Here is a 20,061-nt window from a genome sequence, read left to right as displayed (position 1 = left end):
CTGGGGCGGGGGGGGCTATGCTCGGAAGGGGCCAGAAGGCATTGAAAAAAGCAAACCTGAGTCTGGGGAGGGCAAAGGCTTGTCAAGGTTTAGGAGACTCTTGCACCTCTTGGTGAGGCAGAAGAGGAAGTCAGGTCTGCCTCCTGAAAGGTGCATGGTGAGGAGAGAAGAAGTGAGGTAGGCAGGAGCTGTCCGGGCACAGGAGAGGCTGGAGGCCAGGCCCACCCCCAGCCTCATGGCACCCCCTCCCCAGCTCATCCTGCAGCAGTGCCGAGGGGCGGCTTTGTCTTCCTCCCTTTATTGAGCTTTGATTTTTTTCCAGGTCGTTTCTCAGCTTCTCTTCTGAGAAATTATAGATCTGCAGGGAGAAAGTCCACACCCAGAAATTTACACGGTAAACATACATTTACACAGTAGAAAGTGCGGACTCAGCAGGAGTCCGGGGCCATGGGGCCTCTTCACTGGGAAGCTCCCTGCATGCGGGCCAGACGCACGTGGACTGGAAGGAGAGTTAGCATTCCTGTCTCCTCACACTTGGAGGGTTGGGGCTGGAAACTTACTGTAAATCCCCAGTCGAGCTTGTGTGGCGGAGAACGCATATCGGGACTGTGGCAGGCAGGTTAGGTATTTGTAAACCTTTCTCGAGTCCTGCGGTAACACTGGTGTTCAGCCTGCTGAGTTCAGAGAAGACCTCTATTCTGGCCGCCCGGGGCCAGCTCTGTCCCTGCTCCCCCAAAGCGGCCAGTCCTGACCCAGGCTGACTACTGCCCTGGCCTCTCTTTCCAGTTAACCCCCTGAGGGTCCCCCCGAGGAGTCTGGTTTCTGGTCTTCGTGGAAATGGTGTTGTACAGAAGCCCCAGGCCCGGCCACTCGTGTGCCAAGCCATAGCATCCCTTCCCTCCTTCCTGTCGTGGTGCTGCGACCCTGTGGGGCCCTTGTGCGTTCCTGTGGTCCTGAGTGGACCCACTGGGACCAGCCTGTGTCATCCTTGCAGGTAAGGCCAACCCCTTCCTGGGTAGTTAGGGGGTCACACCTTCCTGGAGCCAATAGGGGTGCCCTCAACACCACCCCCACCCTTTCTTCTCAGCCCTGAAGCTGGGGGGACAGTGGCTTTCATTCTCCTGTGTTTCTTCAATCACCAATGATGGCAGCTCTTCATAGGGAGGCTCATTGGCCAGTGGACTGTCCTTTTCTGTAAAGTACATGTTTAAGTCTTTTGCTGTCAGTGTGACTTATGTTTTTTTTAAAACTATGCTGGATGCAAGCCCCTTGTTAGGTATGTGTGGCCAGTGTTGTCTTCTGCGCCGTGGTTTGTCTCTCCATTCTCTTCATTGTGATTCTGGTGAGAGTTCTTAATTTTAACATGGTCTCATAAGGTGTTCCTTAAATGGAAAAACTGCAAAAAAGGTTTTTTTTATCTAGGCTGATGTATGCATCATGACTTCAGGTCCCGTTCAGCACATGGACTTGAGTGTATTCTCTTCAAATACTGTGTGAACGCATCACTGCCCCACCTTTCTCTGTGACGTCTTTGGGCCACCCTTTCACTTCCTAAGAGTCAGGTGATGCTCAAGTTTCGTTCTTTTTGGTGGGTTATGATCGCCTCCCCACGTTTAGTGCAGTGGCTTTCCCTCCCTCCTCGCTCCTGGACGCCACCCTTGACATGGTCAGGGGCCGCATAGCCTGGCCCTTTCTGGGCTCCCCCTGAACCATGGAGGCAGAGCAGATCCTCCTCTGTCTGCAAGAGCTTCCAGGCTCTTCGTGGTCCATGTGTTTCCTTGTCTACGGTGGGAGCAGCCTGTCCAGGTTTGACTTGTGTTGCAGCTTGAGTCTTCCAATCCATGGACATAGCATAATTAGGTCGTCTTCCGTTTCTTTCAGTAGATTTCCTTGTTATGATCTTGCATATATTTTTTAGATTTTCTTTTCCTGTAGATGGTTGTTACTTTTTTTTTTTCTTAAAGATGTTGGGGGTAGGAGTTTATTAATTAATTTATTTTTGCTGTGTTGGGTCTTCGTTTCTGTGTGAGGGCTTTCTCTAGTTGTAGCAAGCAGGGGCCATTCTTCATCGTGGTGCGTGGGCCTCTCACTATCGTGGCCTCTCGTTGCGGAGCACAGGCTCCAGACACGCAGGCTCTGTAGTTGTGGCTCACGGGCCTAGTTGCTCTGTGGCATGTGGGATCCTCCCAGACCAGGGCTCGACCCCGTGTCCCCTGCATTAGCAGGCAGATTCTCAACCACTGCGCCACCAGGGAAGCCCTGGTTGTTACTTTTGATACTATTGTTAAGTGTTACCTTTTTTCCTCTTTCATTTCATTTTGTCTAAACTGAAATATTTTTCTAGAAGTATGTTGGGATAATGTAATAAAGTATTAATTGTGGTGCCTTTACCCAACGATTGTTTCTAAAACAGCTTGATTGATGTACAATTCTCACACCATAAAGTTCACCCACTGTCGATATAAAATTCAGTGATTCTTAGTAACTGTGTACAGCTGTGCAGCCACACACACAGTCCAGCTTTAGAACATCCCCATACAATCGGTGGCCTTCTGTATCTCACCTTTTGCACTGAGCATGTTTTCAGGGTTCATCTACATAGTGTATATCAGTACTTCATTCCTTTTTATGGCTGGACAATATTCTGTTTTATGGATTTGCCACATTTGTTTATTCATTCATCAGATGATAGGCATCTGGTTTGTTCCTATTTTGGGGTTATTATGAATAATGTTGCCATGAACATTTGTGTATGAGTTTTTGTGTGGACGTAGCTTTCACTCCTCTTGGATAGATTCTTAGGAGTGGAATTACTGGTTCACATAGTACTTATGTCTAGTTTTTAAAAAACTGTTTTCCAAAATGTATTATTTTACAAATTACGAGAATTCCAGTTCCACATTCTCACTACTATTTGGTATGGTCAGTTTTGTTTTCTTTTGTTTTTTAGCTCTTCTGTTTCTCTGACAGTTGATATTGGGCACCTATTCATGTGTTTGTTGGCATTCTTGTATCTTCTTTGGTGAAGTGTCTGTTGAAGACTTTCGTTCATTTTTTAACTGAGTTGACTCCTTAATGAGTTGCAACACTATATATTATGGATATGAAACTATATATTATGGATTATCAAGGATAACATTTGCAGATATTTTTCTCTTTGTGGTTTGTCACCTTTTTTTCATGTTGTCTTTTGAAGTACGAAAGTTTACTGAAGTCCAAAATTTATCAGTTTTTTTCTCTCATGGCTCACGATTTTGGTGTTGTGTCTAAGAACTCTTTGCCTAACCCAAGATCGCAAAGATCTTCTAATCGAGGATTATAGAATCTTTCCATTTACTTACATCTTCTTTCTCTTAGTTTGCAGTGTATAAATCTTGCACTAATTTTGATCATTTCTAAGTATTTTGTTAGTTGCTATTATGGAGTTATTTTAATTTCGTTTTCAGACTGTCATTAGTATGTGCAAATACAACAGATTTCTCTTGTTAATCTTGTGTCCTAGGACCTTACTGAACTTATTAGTTCCAGGTATGTGTGTGTATCTGGATTCCTTAGGATAAGCCACATAAAGGATCACACCATTTGTGAATAAGGACATTTTTACGTATTTTTACTCCTTTCCAATATGTATACTGCCTTTTGTGTGTGTGTGTGTGTGTGTGTGTGTGTATGTGTGTATGCCTTGTTGCACATCAGTACAATGTTGAGAAGTGGCAAGAGCAGATATCCCTGCCTTGTTCCTAATTTTAGTGGGAAGCATTCAGTCTTCCACTGTGAATTATGATGCTGGCTTATGTTTTTCATTGATGCTGTCACAGGCAGAATAATGCTCCCAAACCAAAGATGTCCATGTCCTTATCCCTGGAATCATGAATGTTTCAGGTTACATGGCAAAGGGGAATTGAGGTTGCTAATCAGCTGACCTTAAGATAGTGAGATTAATGTGGATTTTCCAGGCGGCCCCATTGTAATTACAAGGGTCCTCTAAAGTGGCAGAGGGCGTCAGAAGAGGTCGGTGTGAGGCATGAGAGAAGGACTCAACCCACAGCTGCTGACCTTTGAAGATGGAGGAAGGAGGTCAGGAGCCAAGAATGCAGGCGCCTCTAGCAGCAGGAAAGGGCAAGTAAACAGATTCTCCCTTAGAGCCTGAAGAAGGAACCGTCTCTGTGGACACTTTTAGTCCAGTGAGACTCATGTCAGACTTCTGACCTCCAGAACTGTCAGATGATACATTTGTGTGGTTTCTTTCTTTTATTTATTTATCGATTGATCAGCTGTGTTGGGTCTTCATTGCTGCGTGCAGTCTTTCTCTAGTTGTGGCGAGTGGGGGGCTACTCTTCATTGCTGTGTGTGGGCTTCTCATTGTGGTGGCTTCTCCCATTGTGGAGCACAGGCTCTAGGTGCGCAGGCTTCAGTAGTTGTGGCACACGGGCTCAGTAGCTGTGGCTGGTGGGCTCCAGAGCGCAGGCTCAGTAGTTGTGGTGCATGGGCTCAGTTGCTCCACGGCATGTGGAATCCTCCCAGACCAGGCCTCGAACCCGTGTCCCCCTGCATTGGCAGGCGGATTCTTAACCACTGCACAACCAGGGAAGTCCCCATTTATGTTGCTTTAAACAACTAAGTTTGTAATGATCTGATACAGCAGCATTTGGAAATTACAGATGTCCTTTAACAGGTCGAAGAGGCTCCCTTCTAGTCCTAGTTTGTTCGACTTTTTATCACGAACAAACAGGTGTGGGATTTTGTCAAATGTTTTCCTTCATCCACTGAGATGATCTTGTGGATTTTGTCCTTTATTCTGTGACTGTGGTTTATGTTGATTTTTAGATGTTTAACCAACCTTGCATTCCTGTGATAAATCCCACCTGGTTGTGTATAATGTTGCTGTATTTGGGTTGCTAACGTTTTAAAGATTTTACATCTGTATTCATGAGGGACATTGATCTCTCGTTTTGGTTGGTATCAGGATAACATTAGCCTCATAGAATGAGTTGGGAAGTGTCCCCTCCTGTATTTTCTGGAAAAGTTTGTGAGTGATTAGTGTTACTGATAGAATGCACTAGTGAAGTCATGTGGACCTGAGCTTTCCTTTGCATGAAGACTTCAGACTTTTGTTAAATCAGTTTAAGGAATTTGTCCATTTCATCTAAAATCTAATTTGTTGGTATAGTTTCCCTAGTATTCCCTTGTAAGTCCTGTTCATTTCTGTAGGATTGGTAGTGATGTACCCTTTTTCATTCATGATTTTGGTAATTTGTTATTTTGTTGGTCAGTGGTTTTTGTTTTGTTTCATTGATCTCCTTGCTAATCATTACTATTTCTTTCCTTCTGCTTCCTTTGGGTTTTGTTTGCTCTTCTTTAGTGTTTTAAGGTAGAAGCCTAGGTTTTGTGAGGCCTTTCTTTTCTCATACAGGTGTTTAAAAGCTACACATTTCCCTCTAGCACTGCTTTAGCTGCATCCCACAAATTTTGTGTTTTGATTTCCATTCTTTTTGACCCACACACTATTTAGATGTGTTAACTTCCAAACATTTGGGGTTTTTCCAGGCTTCATTTTGTTGTAGATATCTAATTCCACTGGAGTTTGAAATTACAAAGTATATTCTTTTAAAATTCATTGTGATTTGTAGTCTAAGATATTGTCTATCCTGGAGAATGTTCCATGAGCACCTGAAAATGCTGCTGGAATGTTCTATAAATAGGTTCAGTTGAGTGACAGTGTCCTGTTATCAACTAGAGTATTAAAGAATCTCCATTATTTTTTTTGAGAGTTTTTAATTATTTATTTTTGGCTGCATTGGGTCTTCGTTGCTGCGCACAGGCTTTCTCTAGTTGCAGAGAGCGGGGGCTACTCTTCGTTGCAGTGCGCAGGCTTCTCATCACAGTAGCTTCTCTTGTTGTACAGCATAGGCTCTAGGCACGTGGGCTTCAGTAGTTGTGGCACATGGGCTCAGTAGTTGTGGCTCATGGGCTCTAGAGCGCAGGCTCAGTAGTTGTGGTACATGGGCTTAGTTGCTCCCCAGCATGTGGGATCTTCCCAGAACAGGGTTCGAACCCATGTCCCCTTCATTGGCAGGCAGATTCTTAACCACTGTGCCACCAGGGAATCCCTCCATTATTGTTGAATTACTTATTTTATCTTTGAATTTCTAAAATTCTTTGGTCCCTGACCATTCAGACTAGACATGAGGTATTCATTCCTTCAAAAGAGGGTTGTTAGAACAGAAATCAGAGGAAAGAAAAGAGATTATTGGAACCTTAAGAAGTCAAGATTCTGGCCTAAGAAAATATTCTGACAAAGAATAAGAAAACTCTTTCTTTGAGCTACGGAGCAGGAGAAAGGCTGGAGAAGAAAGGAAGAGAAGGAACCTGATGTTCTGCCACCTCAGTGGAATCCCAGATGGGCCTGAGGGCCCCAGAGCAGAGGTGGCCCTGACCTCTGCTGAGGACTGATTGAGACACGGTGGAACAGGTGTGTGTACCCTGGGGACATACATGGCTGCAGGACCAGCCTTCCTCTCTGGATCCACAGCACCTGGGCCAGGCTCTCTCCCAGATCCACTGAGATCCAATTCTTCTCCAGGCCTCTCTGCTGCCCCAACTCAGAACCAGTGTCCATAGAAGTGGATGGTCCAGGAAAAGCCTCTCCTTTTACGGTTTTACTGACAGATTAAGTTAAAAGTTTCAGGTTATTGGAGAGAGGTGGGGGATGCACAACATTGTGAATGTACTAAATGCCACTGAATTGTTGTCCCTGGTGGTCCCAGTGGTTAAGACTCTGTGCTTCCAACGCAGGGGGGCACGGGTTTGATCCCTGGTCAGGGAACTAAGATCCTGTATGTTGTGCAGTGCAGCCAAGAAAGTAAAAAAAAAAAAAAAAAAAAAAAAAAAAAAAAAAGCCACTGAATTATAAACTTAATTATATGTTGTGTGAATCTCACCTCAATTTAAATAAGTTTTAAAGGTTCTATTTAGTAAAATACAGTCACTCCTAAACTCTAAGCAGTGTTACAGCTGGAGAGAAATATATCACACTGGGATAGCACATGACACACAGGTCAGGTGGGTGGCTGTCAGAAAAGCAACAAGGACCTAGTGTGCTGGCTGTGGGAAGTAAGACCGCCACCTGGGGGCACCTCCCAGAGAGTCAGGCTAAATGCACAGAGGTGTAGCTTGGTGAGAGACAGAGCCTCCACCCAGACAGGTAACTGAGCAGTCAGGAAATACTTTAAAATAAAAATCCTCAGAGGGAAGCGGGCAGGCACTGGGTCAGGGATCAGGAACTAGTGAAGAAAATGCTTGGGCTCTGTTTATACTAGTGCCCGGGAAGAAACTGAGGAGTTGTGGCAGTTTACATGGCCAGATTGTAGGGCTTCATAACAGACACTCTGGGGGAGTTTTTACCTTTACATTCTCAAGAAAAAGGATGAGAGATCCCTGAGGAGCTAAGAAAGCAGGACCCCAGAGCCAGAGGACAGACAGCAAAGGGCTCTGATAGGAATGGGGAGGGAACACAAATGCCCACATCAGAGACAAGAGGACATTACAGACCAGATTTGAAAATTTAGGAAAGAAAACAACTTACCAAAAGCAGCTGGAAAAGGACAGAAGTAACAGCCCTTGTAACCATTAAAAAACAGGATCACTAGTTTTTAAAATACCCGCAAAAGAAAGCACAAGGCTCAGACTAGCATTACCTTCTACAAACTCCCCAAGAAGTGAGGAAACGTTCCATGTCACCTTATTTCCAAAACCAGACAGGGACTGTACGAGGAGAGCAAGCCAGCTGCAGAAGTTCCGATGAAATGGGATCTCACCCAAGAATAGAATGACCAGGCACTGAAAACTGTTGGGATAATTCAGCCGACCAAAGGAGAGTATGTGGTAAGACCCAGCTCCCACTCAGATGACCAGCAAGCTAGGAAGACTTGCTCAGCTTGATGACAGCTACTCAGCCCTCCTGCCAGCCTTCCAGGGACTAGGGTGGTTCCTCCTGGCAATACAGCCCCTCTAGCTCTCCCCCTACCCCTGACATCTCCATCTCACTCTCATGTGATGGTGCCATCTCCTGGCTTTGGACTCTCCCACATGCTGGAGACATTTAAACTTGACCTGCCCAAAGCCAACTGCTCAGGCCTGTGAGCCCCTCACAGTCTCCCCGTCCTGGGAAATGGATGTGGAGTCTCCCTAACTCAGCACTTACAGCTCAGATCCAAGCTGGGACCAAATACTGCTGCCTCCACCTCAGCTCCCACTGGGAACCCTGTCACCACTCCCTCCTCCACTGGCCCTTCCTGGGCTGCTGCCCCAGACTTGTCTCCAGGGGCCCTGCCATGACACGCTGAGAAGTCCTGGTAAAGCTCAGCTCTGACCCCGCCTCTGCACAGCTCAGAGTGGACGCCGAGGTCCTTGCACATCCTGTACATTGACCCTCGCCTGGCTCAGCCATGCCGGCCCCTTGCTCTTCTGCAGACTTGCTCCAGGGCCTTTGTACTTGCTTTTCTCACCCAGATACCTGCATGTCTCACTCTTTCCATCCCCTCATTGTCACTCACATGTCACCTTAGCAAGGCCCCAGCCACTCTCCTTAAGAAGCTGACATCCTTGGCTCCCTCTGTACCTTTTTCTGCCTTATTTTCTCCACAGTACTTCTGTGTGACCTGCTTGGTATTCCACTCATCTTGTCTCCTCTACCAGGACAGAAGCTCCACAAAGGCAGGAATTTCTGTCTGTTCACTCTGAATCCCCAGAGCATCTCAGTACCTGGCACATCATCAGCATTCAGGTATTTGTTAAACCAATCAATAAAGTCAGGAATAAAGGCCCGCTTGCCTTGGGGAGACATAAAAAACAAAAGCCCTGTTGATGGCCCACAAAAGAAAGGCCCACAAAGGCCCACAAAAGAAACAGTTACCATCAGGCTGGGCAAGCTAGCAGGGTCCCCAGAAACAAGGCTGACTGCACTCCTATACGCTCCTGACCCCTGGAATGATTTAAAACAAAACACCATTTATAACAGCATCAAAAAACATACTACTGAGGGGCCAGAGTCCCCACAGAACCAGCCTCTAGGGAGAAAGTTATAAACCCTGATGGAAAAGTTTGTCTGGTCTTGTCCCTGGTTTGGAGAGGGAGACTCTAACTCCTGGGAGTGTCCTGAGGGGTGGGGACTTTGTCATTTACAGTATAGTGAACACCTGAGTTTATGCTAATGTAGTGACTCAGAGCTGTCACCAGGGAGCCCCACCTGTGATCAGAGGGTGGGACGGCTGGGGGGCACTGGAGTTCACGCTGTGGATGACACAGTGACACCCCAACCCAACTGGAATACTGAGGCTCAGTGAGCTTCCTGATGTGCCAGCACGGTGGGGAGCCTGCATTCCATGGAGGGCACAGCTTGGCCATCCAGGCCCTCCCCACCTCACCCTGTGGGTCTCTTCACTTGGCTGGTCCCGGTTTGTATCCTTTCCTTTATAATAAAACTGTAAAATCGGGCTTCCCTGGTGGCGCAGTGATTGAGAGTCCGCCTGCCGATGCGGGGGACACGGGTTCGTGCCCCGGTCCGGGAAGATCCCACATGCCGCGGAGCAGCTGGGCCCGTTAGCCATGGCCGCTGAGCCTGCGCATCCGGAGCCTGTGCTCCGCGATGGGAGAGGCCACAACAGTGAGAGGCCCGCGTACTGCAAAAAAAAAAAAAAAAAAAACCCTGTAAAATCGTAAGTGTTGCGCTTCCCTGAATTCTGAATCAACCTAGTGAGTTACTGAATCTGAGAGGTCATGAGAACCTCTGAACTTGTAGCCAGCTGGTTAGAAGTGCAGGTGGTCAGGGACCCCCAAGCTTCTGGCTGGAGTCTGAGGTGAGGGCGGTCTTGACGGGGGACCGTGCCCTTGCCCTGTGCTTGTGCTAATGCTGTGGTTGGCAGCAGAGTTGCCCTGCACACACAGCATCAGAGACCCAAGTGGATGGATGGATAAGCAGCGTGTCATAATTGGAAACGCCCACATCACAAAAAAGTCACTTCTTCCCAATCTAGCAAGTCAACATTATTCCAGTCAAAATCCCAGACATAAATATCCTAATCTTTATACATAAGAGCAAAGGGCCAAGACTCTCCTGATGAGGTTGGGCAGCATTCCTGGAATTGAAGGTCCTAAAGCTGTTGTAACAGGGAATGTGGGGCCAGCGTCAGGACAGACAGACATACCAGTGGGATGGAGAGCCACGAAACAGGTCTGGACCCCTGGATGCTGGCTTACCAGAGCTAGCAATGCAGAGGGGGGTGGGATATCAGGTGTCCGTCTCCCAGACACCAGCATAAACAGCTCAGTCACAAACCTGAGTGTGAAAAGCAAAACTACTGGATGAAATTATAGGAAGGCATCAGAGGTGGGAGAGTTATTACACAGGACACAAAAGCATTTATCATGAAGGAAAAAATATACATTTGACTACGTTAAGAATTTCTTCAACAAGACACCAGAGTGTGAAGCCACAACAAACTAGGAGGAAACTGCAAACACACAGAACCAAAGAAAGCATAAAATATGCAACATGAAACAAAGAACTCCTAACTGATCAGTAAGAAACAAAAACCTGGGAGAAAACCCAGGAAGAAACCTAAGAGGCAGCCCCCAGGTGAGGAAATCCAAGTGGCCAATAAGCGTGTGGAAAGCAGTCAACCTCCTCCCGACCCCCGAACCAGGTAAACACCGGTGAAACCTCCACAAAGTGCCATCCACACCCCCAGATCAGTGAAAACAAAGGTGTCTGACAGTGCGGCAGGCGTCTGCAAGCACAGTGGGAGACGCTCTCCAAGAATGAAATCCCACTTGCCCAGCGCAGCAGCCGGAGCTTGGATGAGAGCGCTTCAGAGCCCATGTCGCAGACACACGACACACGGCACCGGACATAGACCTGAGAACTCGCCCCATTGCCTGGCAGCAGCACCATCACCAAGGGTAAAACATGCAAAGCGGGGCTTCCCTGGTGGCGCAGTGGTTGAGAGTCCGCCTGCCGATGCAGGGGACACGGGTTCGTGCCCCGGTCCAGGAAGATCCCACATGGCGCGGAGCAGCTGGGCCCGTGAGCCATGGCCGCTGAGCCTGCGTGTCTGGAGCCTGTGCTCTGCAACGGGAGAGACCACAACAGTGAGAGGCCTGCGTACCACCAAAAAAAAAAAAAAAAATGCAAAGCGAAATGCCCACTGTTGAGAGCTCTGGGCTCTTGGAGGACAAGGAGTGACAGCCTGTGGCCTTGGAAGCAGGGTGGTGGGGTGCGTTTTTATTTACGTTTCTTTAGATGAGGGACACAGGACTGGGGTGGACACCAGTGGGAAAGGGGGCTTTTGGCAGCTGGTTCCAAGGAGAAGCACTCCTACTGCAGGCGCTATGCTGCTGGTGGAAACTAGTGAGGAGCTCAGTGTCCCTGGGGAGGGGCTGCCAACAACACGAGCCACCTGGGGGGATGGGCACAGCACCCACAGGTCCACAGTGACCCTCAGGCATCGCAGACCGAGGCCTCAGCACGTCCTGAGATGCCTGCACCTGCATGTCCAGTCGCTGGTACAAAGCCATGAAACAAAGCACCAGGAGGACCCGTGCAAACCCCACTCCATAACACCCTGGGGGTGGAGGCTGCTGCTCACAGGGAGCTTTGGTTCCACCTAGAAACATCATCGCCTTTGGATAAGCCCACACAGGCAGCTGCGGAGTGACACGGGCCCATGCTTGGCCAGGACAGGGACCTGAGGAATCCAGGGGGGTGGTGACAACCATGCTGCGTCATGACCCATCTGGATGAGGCGTACAAGGGGGTGACAACAGCAGCAGCGGGCCTCAGCTGGACAGGAAGAGTTCAGTAAGCATCACCACATTAGGTGAGACCCAAAGACTTGAGCACCCGGCTCAGCGAGCAGAGCCTCGCAGACCCTGGGTCTGTTCTCATCACAGACCAAGGCAACATGGAGAATCTCCAGATCCCGAAATGAGTTGGTTGGGAGGGCTCCCCGCAGCCCTTCCTGCCCCCACCGTTCCCCAGTCTCATCCCGTCCTCCTCGTGCCTCGGGGCCCTGGATGCCCCCGTGATCCTCTGGGCCCACACTCCCCATCCCCCCAGCTCGGACCTCCCGCTGGCTCTGCCTGAGATGTGAGGCGGGGTAACCAGGACCAGCCTGAAACTGCAGGAGAGGAGCCAATTCCCAGGATGGCCAACCAAGAGCAGAAGGAACAGCTACAGAGCAGGGACACCACATCACAATCTCAAGAGCCGGCTCCCTGCACTCTGCCACCAGAAGGAAGGACTCGGGGCCTCTCCCTGCGGGGGGCCCAAGAGGCCCGCCCCCAAGCAGGGGCGGCGCGGTGCCAGCAGTGGTGCTGACGCTACATAGGCGCCCAGGGCATCCCCACCGCACACAGATGTCCCCGCGTCCCTCCCGTCAGCTCCTCTGCCCACACGAGGCACAGTGCCCCACACTGGTTCCTGGGAACATCCCCGGAACTGGCCAGCCTTTACAGGGACTGGTGTGCACAGCTTGGAGCTCCTCGGGTACCACATGCCACAGCCTCCCAGCCTGTACTCTCCCTGCCCGAGCCCCCAGACCCAGCCCCACACTGGAGGCAGCTCTTCAGCATCACCCCAGCCCACGTAGGTGCTCTGGGCCTGCCCTGGCCCTGGAAATCCACTGCACATCAACACAGACACGAGAACGTGATGATGTCATCAAACATGAGAGAATGACTTCCTCTAGAGGTAGCTGGGGGAGGGAGTAGGAGAGGGAGGGGACGATGCCAGGTAAGGGGAGTGTGCCCCTCCCAGGGGCCTTCTTCTGGTAAGCACGGACTTTGAACCAGGGCATGCCGGCCTCACCAGGGGCAGGGCGGGTACAACTCTTACTGGGGCATCATATGGGGGCTCACACGGCAACTATGGGGGCCCCATGGAAAGGCTGGAGACAACAGTCTGCAAGCAGAGCTTCCGGGAATAAACACTCTAAACTTCTTCTCTTATAAATATGTATTAGAACATTTGATAACACAAGCAACGTGCTCTGAAATTAATTTAAAATTAAACTGAGACTGAATTTCCTGCACTCCTAGCCAGAAATTCACCTAACACATCTGAATACCCAAATGTGGTTGAAGGTGGCCGCAGCCGCAGCAGCAGCCTTGGACACCCAGGCCCTGCAGCCACCTCAGTCCCGCGGCACCTTGAACTGGTCCTTCTCTTTGCGGACGGCCCTCATGGTGGTCACAGGGTCCGTCTCACCCGCATGCTGCTGCACAGTCTTCTCCCTGCGGAAGCAAAGCACCAGGCTGCAGGCCGCACCCTGCACCCGCGGGCCCACCACCCCTCCCAGGGCACCAGGGAAGAAAAGAGCCTGTAGGAGGCGGGACATTCTTAAAAATGAAGTGCAACAGCCAACGGCCAACTCAGGTGTTTCTAACCGTGGGAAACATGCTGGCTGAGCCAGTTCCTGCTGGTGACCTGGAAAGCGGGGACACCAACTCCACGCTGGTATCTGGCACTGCCCGGCGCCTAGAGGCTCCCCAAGCACAAGTCTCATCCACCTATGGATCCAGACTCCAGGGTCAGAAAGGACCCTACACCCTAGCCAGGGCACCAAGAAAAGCATCCCCCTTTAAGAAGAGGTGTCTCATTCTTTGGCTACACTTTAAACAGAGATTTCAGGGCAGACTCCTCTCCCACCCGGGCTCTTCAGGAGTCGGGGTGGGGGAGGCGGAGATGCCCGAGGACAGCGTGGGACCCGCTCCCTCACCTCACTCTCATGAATGGGTTGTAGGTGAACTCCTCTGCAATGGTGGATGGCACCGTGGGCTCCCCGATGCTGTACTTCTCCTGCAAGAAAAGTGGGTCCCTTTAATGCAAAAACTTCTAAAGGTGACACTTCAAAAAGCCTCCTAATGGTCTTCCAGTGTCGCCCGACTGAGAAGATAAAGTGAGCAGTGGGTCAGTACCAGGACAGGCCCTTCCCTGCCTGTGGAGAGGAGATGTGAGTGCTCCAGCTGCCACCAACAACCTCTCTCCTTCCCTTGCTGTCTTGGAGGTGCAGGGGCACAAGGAGCTTTCTTTTCATTAATACAGAAGTCATAACTAGCAAAAATGCAGAAGACAGAAAAGAAGAAAACAGCCCTACCCCCAAGACAGCATGTGGGTCGTGAGCACCTCACTGCCAGGAAGAACAGTGAGGCAACAGGTTCCCGGGGTCCCTCCCCTGCGGTGACAGCCCCCCAGAGGGCAGCTCTCATCACAGGGTGTTCAGGCAGCTCATCACCTCCACTCAGGACCAGGATGGCCTTGCTTCTAATCAACACTGACCAGGGCAGGCGGAGAGAAGACGCATACTGGGACATCTGGCCAACTGTTCACTCAGAAATGCCTACAGGAAGGAGGTCAGAGTTAACAGCTGGGGGTTTCCACCCTGCCCGCAGCCCCTGCCCTGCTACTGCTGGGCTCACCCTGAGAGCCACAGGGCCAGTGATTGGACAGCCACTGTCAGCACCCACACCCAGGCTTCCTGACCATCAGGGGCCCTCAGACCCAAAGGTCCCAATCCCACCCACACTGTGAGCAGTGGCATCTAGAAGTAATCCTTTAACCACTGGAGGTGGGTCAAGTTGGAGTCTGGTGGGAGGTCAAGATGAAGGCTTAGGGACTTCCCTGGTGGTGCAGTGGTTAAGAATCTGCCTGCCAGTGCAGGGGACACAGATTTGAGCCCTGGTTCAGGAAGATCCCACATGGTGTGGAATAACTAAGCCCGTGCGCCACAGCTACTGAGCCTGCGCACCACAATTACTGAAGCCCATGTGCCTAGAGCCCATGCTCCACAAGAGAAGCCACCACAATGAGAAGCCCGCGCACCACAATGAAGAGTAGTCCTCGCTCACCGCAGGTAGAGAAAGCCCGTGCAGCAATGAAGACCCAACACAGCCAAAAAATTAATTTTTTAAAAAAAAGATGAAGGCTTATTGCTTATCTCTAAACTTTCCCTTCTGATGAAAACAAGCATAGAATGTTTGATAATATTCCCTGCACTTCCTCCGATATTCTCACTCCTCCTAAGAAATCTTCCTCCACCTTTTTTTTTTTTTTTTTGCAGTACGCGGGCTTCTCACTGTTGTGGCCTCTCCCGTTGCGGAGCACAGGCTCCAGACGCGCAGGCTCAGAGGCTATGGCTCACGGGCCCAGCCGCTCCGCGGCATGTGGGATCTTCCCGGACCGGGGCACGAGCCCGTGTCCCCTGCGTCGGCAGGCGGACTCTCAACCACTGCGCCACCAGGGAAGCCCCCTCCACCTTTTATGAAGGAAGAAAACCACTGAACTATTCTAAGGATAATTTTAAAACAGGTCCTTGTAGGCATAGTTGGGGGAGTGTAAACTGTCATAATAACCTTTTGGATTATCTATTAAGATGAGCGTTAACATGCAGAGACTTTTCCTACAGAAGTATGAAGCACACAAATGTAAAGACTTACATTTGAGGATGTTGTTCACTGTAGCACAATTTATAAGAGCAAAAATGTTGGAAACTCTGTTCTCCCTAATTGTATTGGTAAAATGATTTACAGTTGACGTCCACACATTAGTATGTTTTACTTATTAAAAAGAATGAAAGTAAGATGGATAAATAGGCAGTGATAAAATTAGTAAAATGTTACTAGAAAGGTGTTGGGTATATGACTGTTCACTATGAAATTCTTTCATCTTTTCTGTATGTGTGAAAATTTTCATAATAAAAAGTTGAAAAGGCTAAAAAAAAGTTTAACACAGTTCAGTATAACCTATGTGTCAAAGAAGAAATCACAAGGGATATCTTAAAATATTTCAAATTGAAGATAATGAAAATAAAACATGTCAGAATTTGTGCTGCTAAAAGCAGTACTTGGGGGTAAGTTTTTAGCTTTAAGTGCTTATATTAGAAAAGAAAAAAGATCTAAAATCAATGACTGGGACTTACCTGGTGGCACAGTGGTTAAGAATCTGCCTGCCAATGCAGGGGGACATGGGTTTGAGCCCTGGTCTGGGAAAATCCCACATGCCATGGAGCAACTAAGCTAATAATTATAAAAATAATTATTTTTATTAAAAAATAAAATCAATGACCTTGGGTTCCATACTAAGAATCTATAGGGCTTCCCTGGTGGTGCAGTGGTTGAGAGTCCGCCTGCTGATGCAGGGGACACGGGTTCGTGCCCCGGTCCGGGAAGATCCCACGTGCCGCAGAGCGGCTGGGCCTGTGAGCCATGGCCGCTGAGCCTGTGCGTCTGGAGCCTGTGCTCTGCAACGGGAGAGGCTACAACAGTGAGAGGCCCACGTACCGCAAAAAAAAAGAACAAAGCAAATCCAAAGTAAGTAGAAGGAAAGAGTTTTTTAAACTTTATCTTTTTAAGAACAGAAATCAGTGCAATGGAAAAACAAGGAAAATTAAGGCAAAAGTTGTGCTTTTAAAAGATCAACAAAATTGATAAGAACAATGAAAAAAATTGGCAACATCAGAAATGAAAGAAGGGCAATTACTACAGATCCAACAAATATTGGCGGTGGGCAGCAGGGGGGTTGGCGGTTTAAATCATAATGATCTAAAAGTAAAAGCTAAAACTATAAAGGTTCCAAAAGAAAACATAGGTTTTTTTGACCTTGGCAAAAGCAAAGATTTCTTAGATGGGAGATAAAAAGTATGAACCACAAAAGAAAATATGTTGGATTTCATCAGAATTTAAAACGTTTGCTCTTCAAAAGACACTGTTGAGAAAACAAAAGGCAAGTTACAGAATGGGAGAAACTATTCACAATACACATATCTGAAAAAGGACTTGTACCTATACTTTAAAAAAAATTTATTATTCAATAATAAGACAATCCAGTTTTTTAAATAGGCAAAAAATCTGAACAAACACTTCACAAAATGGCCAACAGGCACATGGAAAGATGTTCAACATTATTAGGCACTAGGGAAATGCAAATTAAAACCATAATGAAACACTACTACACACCCATTAAAATGACTAAAATTAAAAAGACAATACCAAGTGTTGATGAGGATGTGGAACACCTGGAACTCTCATACTTTGCTGGTGGGAATGTAAAACGATACAGTCGCTTAGAAAACAGCTTGGCAGTTTCTTTCCAAGTTTCGACTTGGGACTTCCCTGGTGGCCCAGTGGTAAAGAATCCGTCCTGCAATGCAGGGGGCGTGGGTTTGATCCCTGATCAGGGAACTAAGGTCCCACATGCCATGGGGCAACTAAGCCCGGGCCCACAACTACTGAGCCCGTGTGCCTCAACTAGAGAGCCCCACATGCCACAAACTACAGAGCCCATGTGCTCTGAAGCCCGTGCGCCACAACTACAGAGAGAAAACCCACATGCCACTAGAGAGAAGCCCGCGCACTGCAATGAAAGATCCCACGTGCCGCAACTAAAGACCCAATGCAGCCAAAAATAAAAAATAAATTTTTAAATAGACTGAACAAGTTTCGACTTAATACATACACCTAATACAACCCAGCCATTCCACTCCTAGATATTTACTCAAGAGTAATTAAAACATATGTCACACAAAGACTTGTACACAAACGTTCATAGCAGCTTTATTCACAACGGCCAATAACTATAAACACAAATGTCTATTGACAGGTGAATGGATAAACAAAATGTGGTAAAACCAAACAAAGGAATACTACCTGGCAGTGAAAAGGAATGAACTGATACATGCAGCAACATGAATGAATCTCAAAATCATTCTGCTGAGTAAAAAAAGATGAAAGAGTACATACTGTATAGTTCCATTTATATGAAGTTCTAGAAAATGTGAACTAAGTTCTAGTGGCATACTGGAGCAGGGCAGAGAAAATGAGTCATGAGGAAGTTCTGGGGGGTGATGGAAATGTTATGCATCTTAAATATAGTGGGAGTTGTTTAATTGGTATATGTCAAAATTCACTCAATTGTTCACTTCAAATGGATGCAATTTATTACATGTGAACTAAACCTCAACAAGCTTGATAATAAAAAGGGAAACTATGAAAACTATGCCAGTAAATTTGAAAACCTTGATGAAATGGACAAATTCCTTGAAGATACTAGTTGCTAACAAAACTGACTCAAGAAAATATAAAAATCTAACAGCCCCACACAAATTAAAGACATTAATTCATATGTCTTTATGTCTTTATGAATGTCTCATAATTCATAACAAAAAAATCTTTCCACAAAAAAGAATTCAATGTCCAGAAGGCTATGTCAGTGAACTCTAACAAACACTAAAGGAAGAAATAATAACAATCATAGAAAAACTCTTTCAGAAAATAGGAGGAAGCACTTCCAACTCATTTTATGAGGCCAGCATTACCCTGATATTAGACAAAGACATTACAAGAAAATAAAACTACAGACCAATATCCCTTATGAACACAGACACAAAAATAGACACCATGACTAAGGTTTATCCAGAGAGCAAGGTTGGTTTAACATTTGAAACCAAGTGATATACTTCACCAGATTAAAAGAGTAAGGGAGAAAAAAAATGTATGATTACATAATAGATGAAGAAAAATCATTTGACAAAATTCAACACCCACTCATGACAAAAACTCTCAGAAAACCAGGAATATATGTGAACTTCAACAACTTGATAAAAAAGACTTACAAAAAACTCACAGCTAATATCATACTTAATGGTGAAAGACTGAATGCTTTCCCCCTAAGACTGGGAACAAGCCAAAGGTGTCCACTCTCACTATGTCTGCTTAACACTGTCCTGATGATCTTAGCCAGTGCAACAAGGCAAGAAAAATAATTAAAAGGCATATAGACTGGAAAGGAAGAAATAAAACTTTTTTTTTTTTTTTTTTGCGGTACGTGGGCTTCTCACTGTTGTGGCCTCTCCTGTTGTGGAGCACAGGCTCCGGACGCGCAGTCTCAGCGGCCATGGCTTACGGGCCCAGCCGCTCCGCGGCATGTGGGATCTTCCCGGACCGGGGCACAAACCCGTGTCCCCTGCATCGACAGGCAGACTCTCAACCACTGTGCCACCAGGGAAGCCTGAAATACAACTATCTTAATGTTGATGGCATGACTATGTGCTAAGGAATCTATGAAAAAGATGCTAGACTAAATGAGTTTAGCAAGGTCACAAGGTCAAAATACAAAAATCAATTGTATTTCTGAAGACTATCAATAATCATTTACAATAAAATCTAAAACCATGAAGTATTTAGGGATACATTTAACAGTATGTGCAAGATCTTTAACACTGAAAATTACAAAACACTGCTGAGAAAAACTAAAGACCTTAATAAATGTAAGGCTATATCATATTTATGGAAAGACGCCATATTGTTAGGATCTCAAGCCTCTCCAAATCTTTTGTTATAACACAATCAAAAGCCAAGCTTTTTGTAGAAATTAACAAGATGATCCTAAAATTTATATGAAAATGTAAAGGACTTAGAAGAGCCAAAATGAATTTCAAAAAGGAATAAAGTTAGAGGATTTATACTACCTGATTCTTAGACTTACCATAAGCTACAGTGATCAGGACAGTACTACTGACGCAAGAATAAGTCATGTAGATCAATGGAACAAAATAGAGTCCAGAAGTAGATTCATGCCCACATGGTCCATTTTATTCAGTAAAGATGCCAATTAAGAAAGGCAAGTCTTTTCATCTAATGGTGCTGAGCAGCTAGATGTCAATATGCAAAAAAGTGAACTTCTACCCTTACCTTACACCACAAACATTAACTTGAAGTGGATCACTGACCTAAACATAAATTTATATAAACATAAAAGCTAAGACTATACAAGTGCTAGGAGAAAACAGAGGACAAAGTCTTTGCGATGTAGGGGTATGCAAAGATTTCTTAGGACACAAAAAGCATAAAAGAAAAAATTAATAAACTAAACTTCACCAAAAGTATAAACTTTTATTCTTTGAAAGACACTGTTAAGAAAATGGCAAGGCACAGCTGCTGAGCCTGCGCTCTGGAGCCTGCGAGCCGCAACTGCTGGGCCCGCGTGCCGTGGCTGCTGGGGCCCGCATG

The 20,061-nt window shown here is 47.0% G+C and overlaps 1 protein-coding gene across 2 annotated transcripts in view; it reads right to left on the bottom strand.

Moving 5' to 3' along the window:
• Positions 1–13,184: 13,184 nt before the first annotated feature.
• The window catches only part of HAGH (hydroxyacylglutathione hydrolase), a 19,561-nt gene continuing 12,684 nt past the window's right edge, over positions 13,185–20,061 (bottom strand). For both annotated transcript variants that reach the window (XM_007453566.1, XM_007453565.1), the window contains 2 exons: positions 13,776–13,855; positions 13,185–13,290 (listed from right to left, as the gene is read on the bottom strand). In XM_007453566.1, coding sequence (XP_007453628.1) covers positions 13,783–13,855 — 73 coding nt within the window. In that variant the 3' untranslated portion in view covers positions 13,185–13,290; positions 13,776–13,782. The remainder of the gene's footprint in view (positions 13,291–13,775; positions 13,856–20,061) is intronic.

The sequence above is a fragment of the Lipotes vexillifer genome, unplaced genomic scaffold, assembly GCF_000442215.2.
Source record: "Lipotes vexillifer unplaced genomic scaffold, Lipotes_vexillifer_v1.1 scaffold914, whole genome shotgun sequence".
Classification (NCBI taxonomy): domain Eukaryota; kingdom Metazoa; phylum Chordata; class Mammalia; order Artiodactyla; family Lipotidae; genus Lipotes; species Lipotes vexillifer.
The sequence above is the reverse complement of the archived record's forward strand: the minus strand, read 5'-3'. Positions and strand labels throughout refer to the sequence as shown.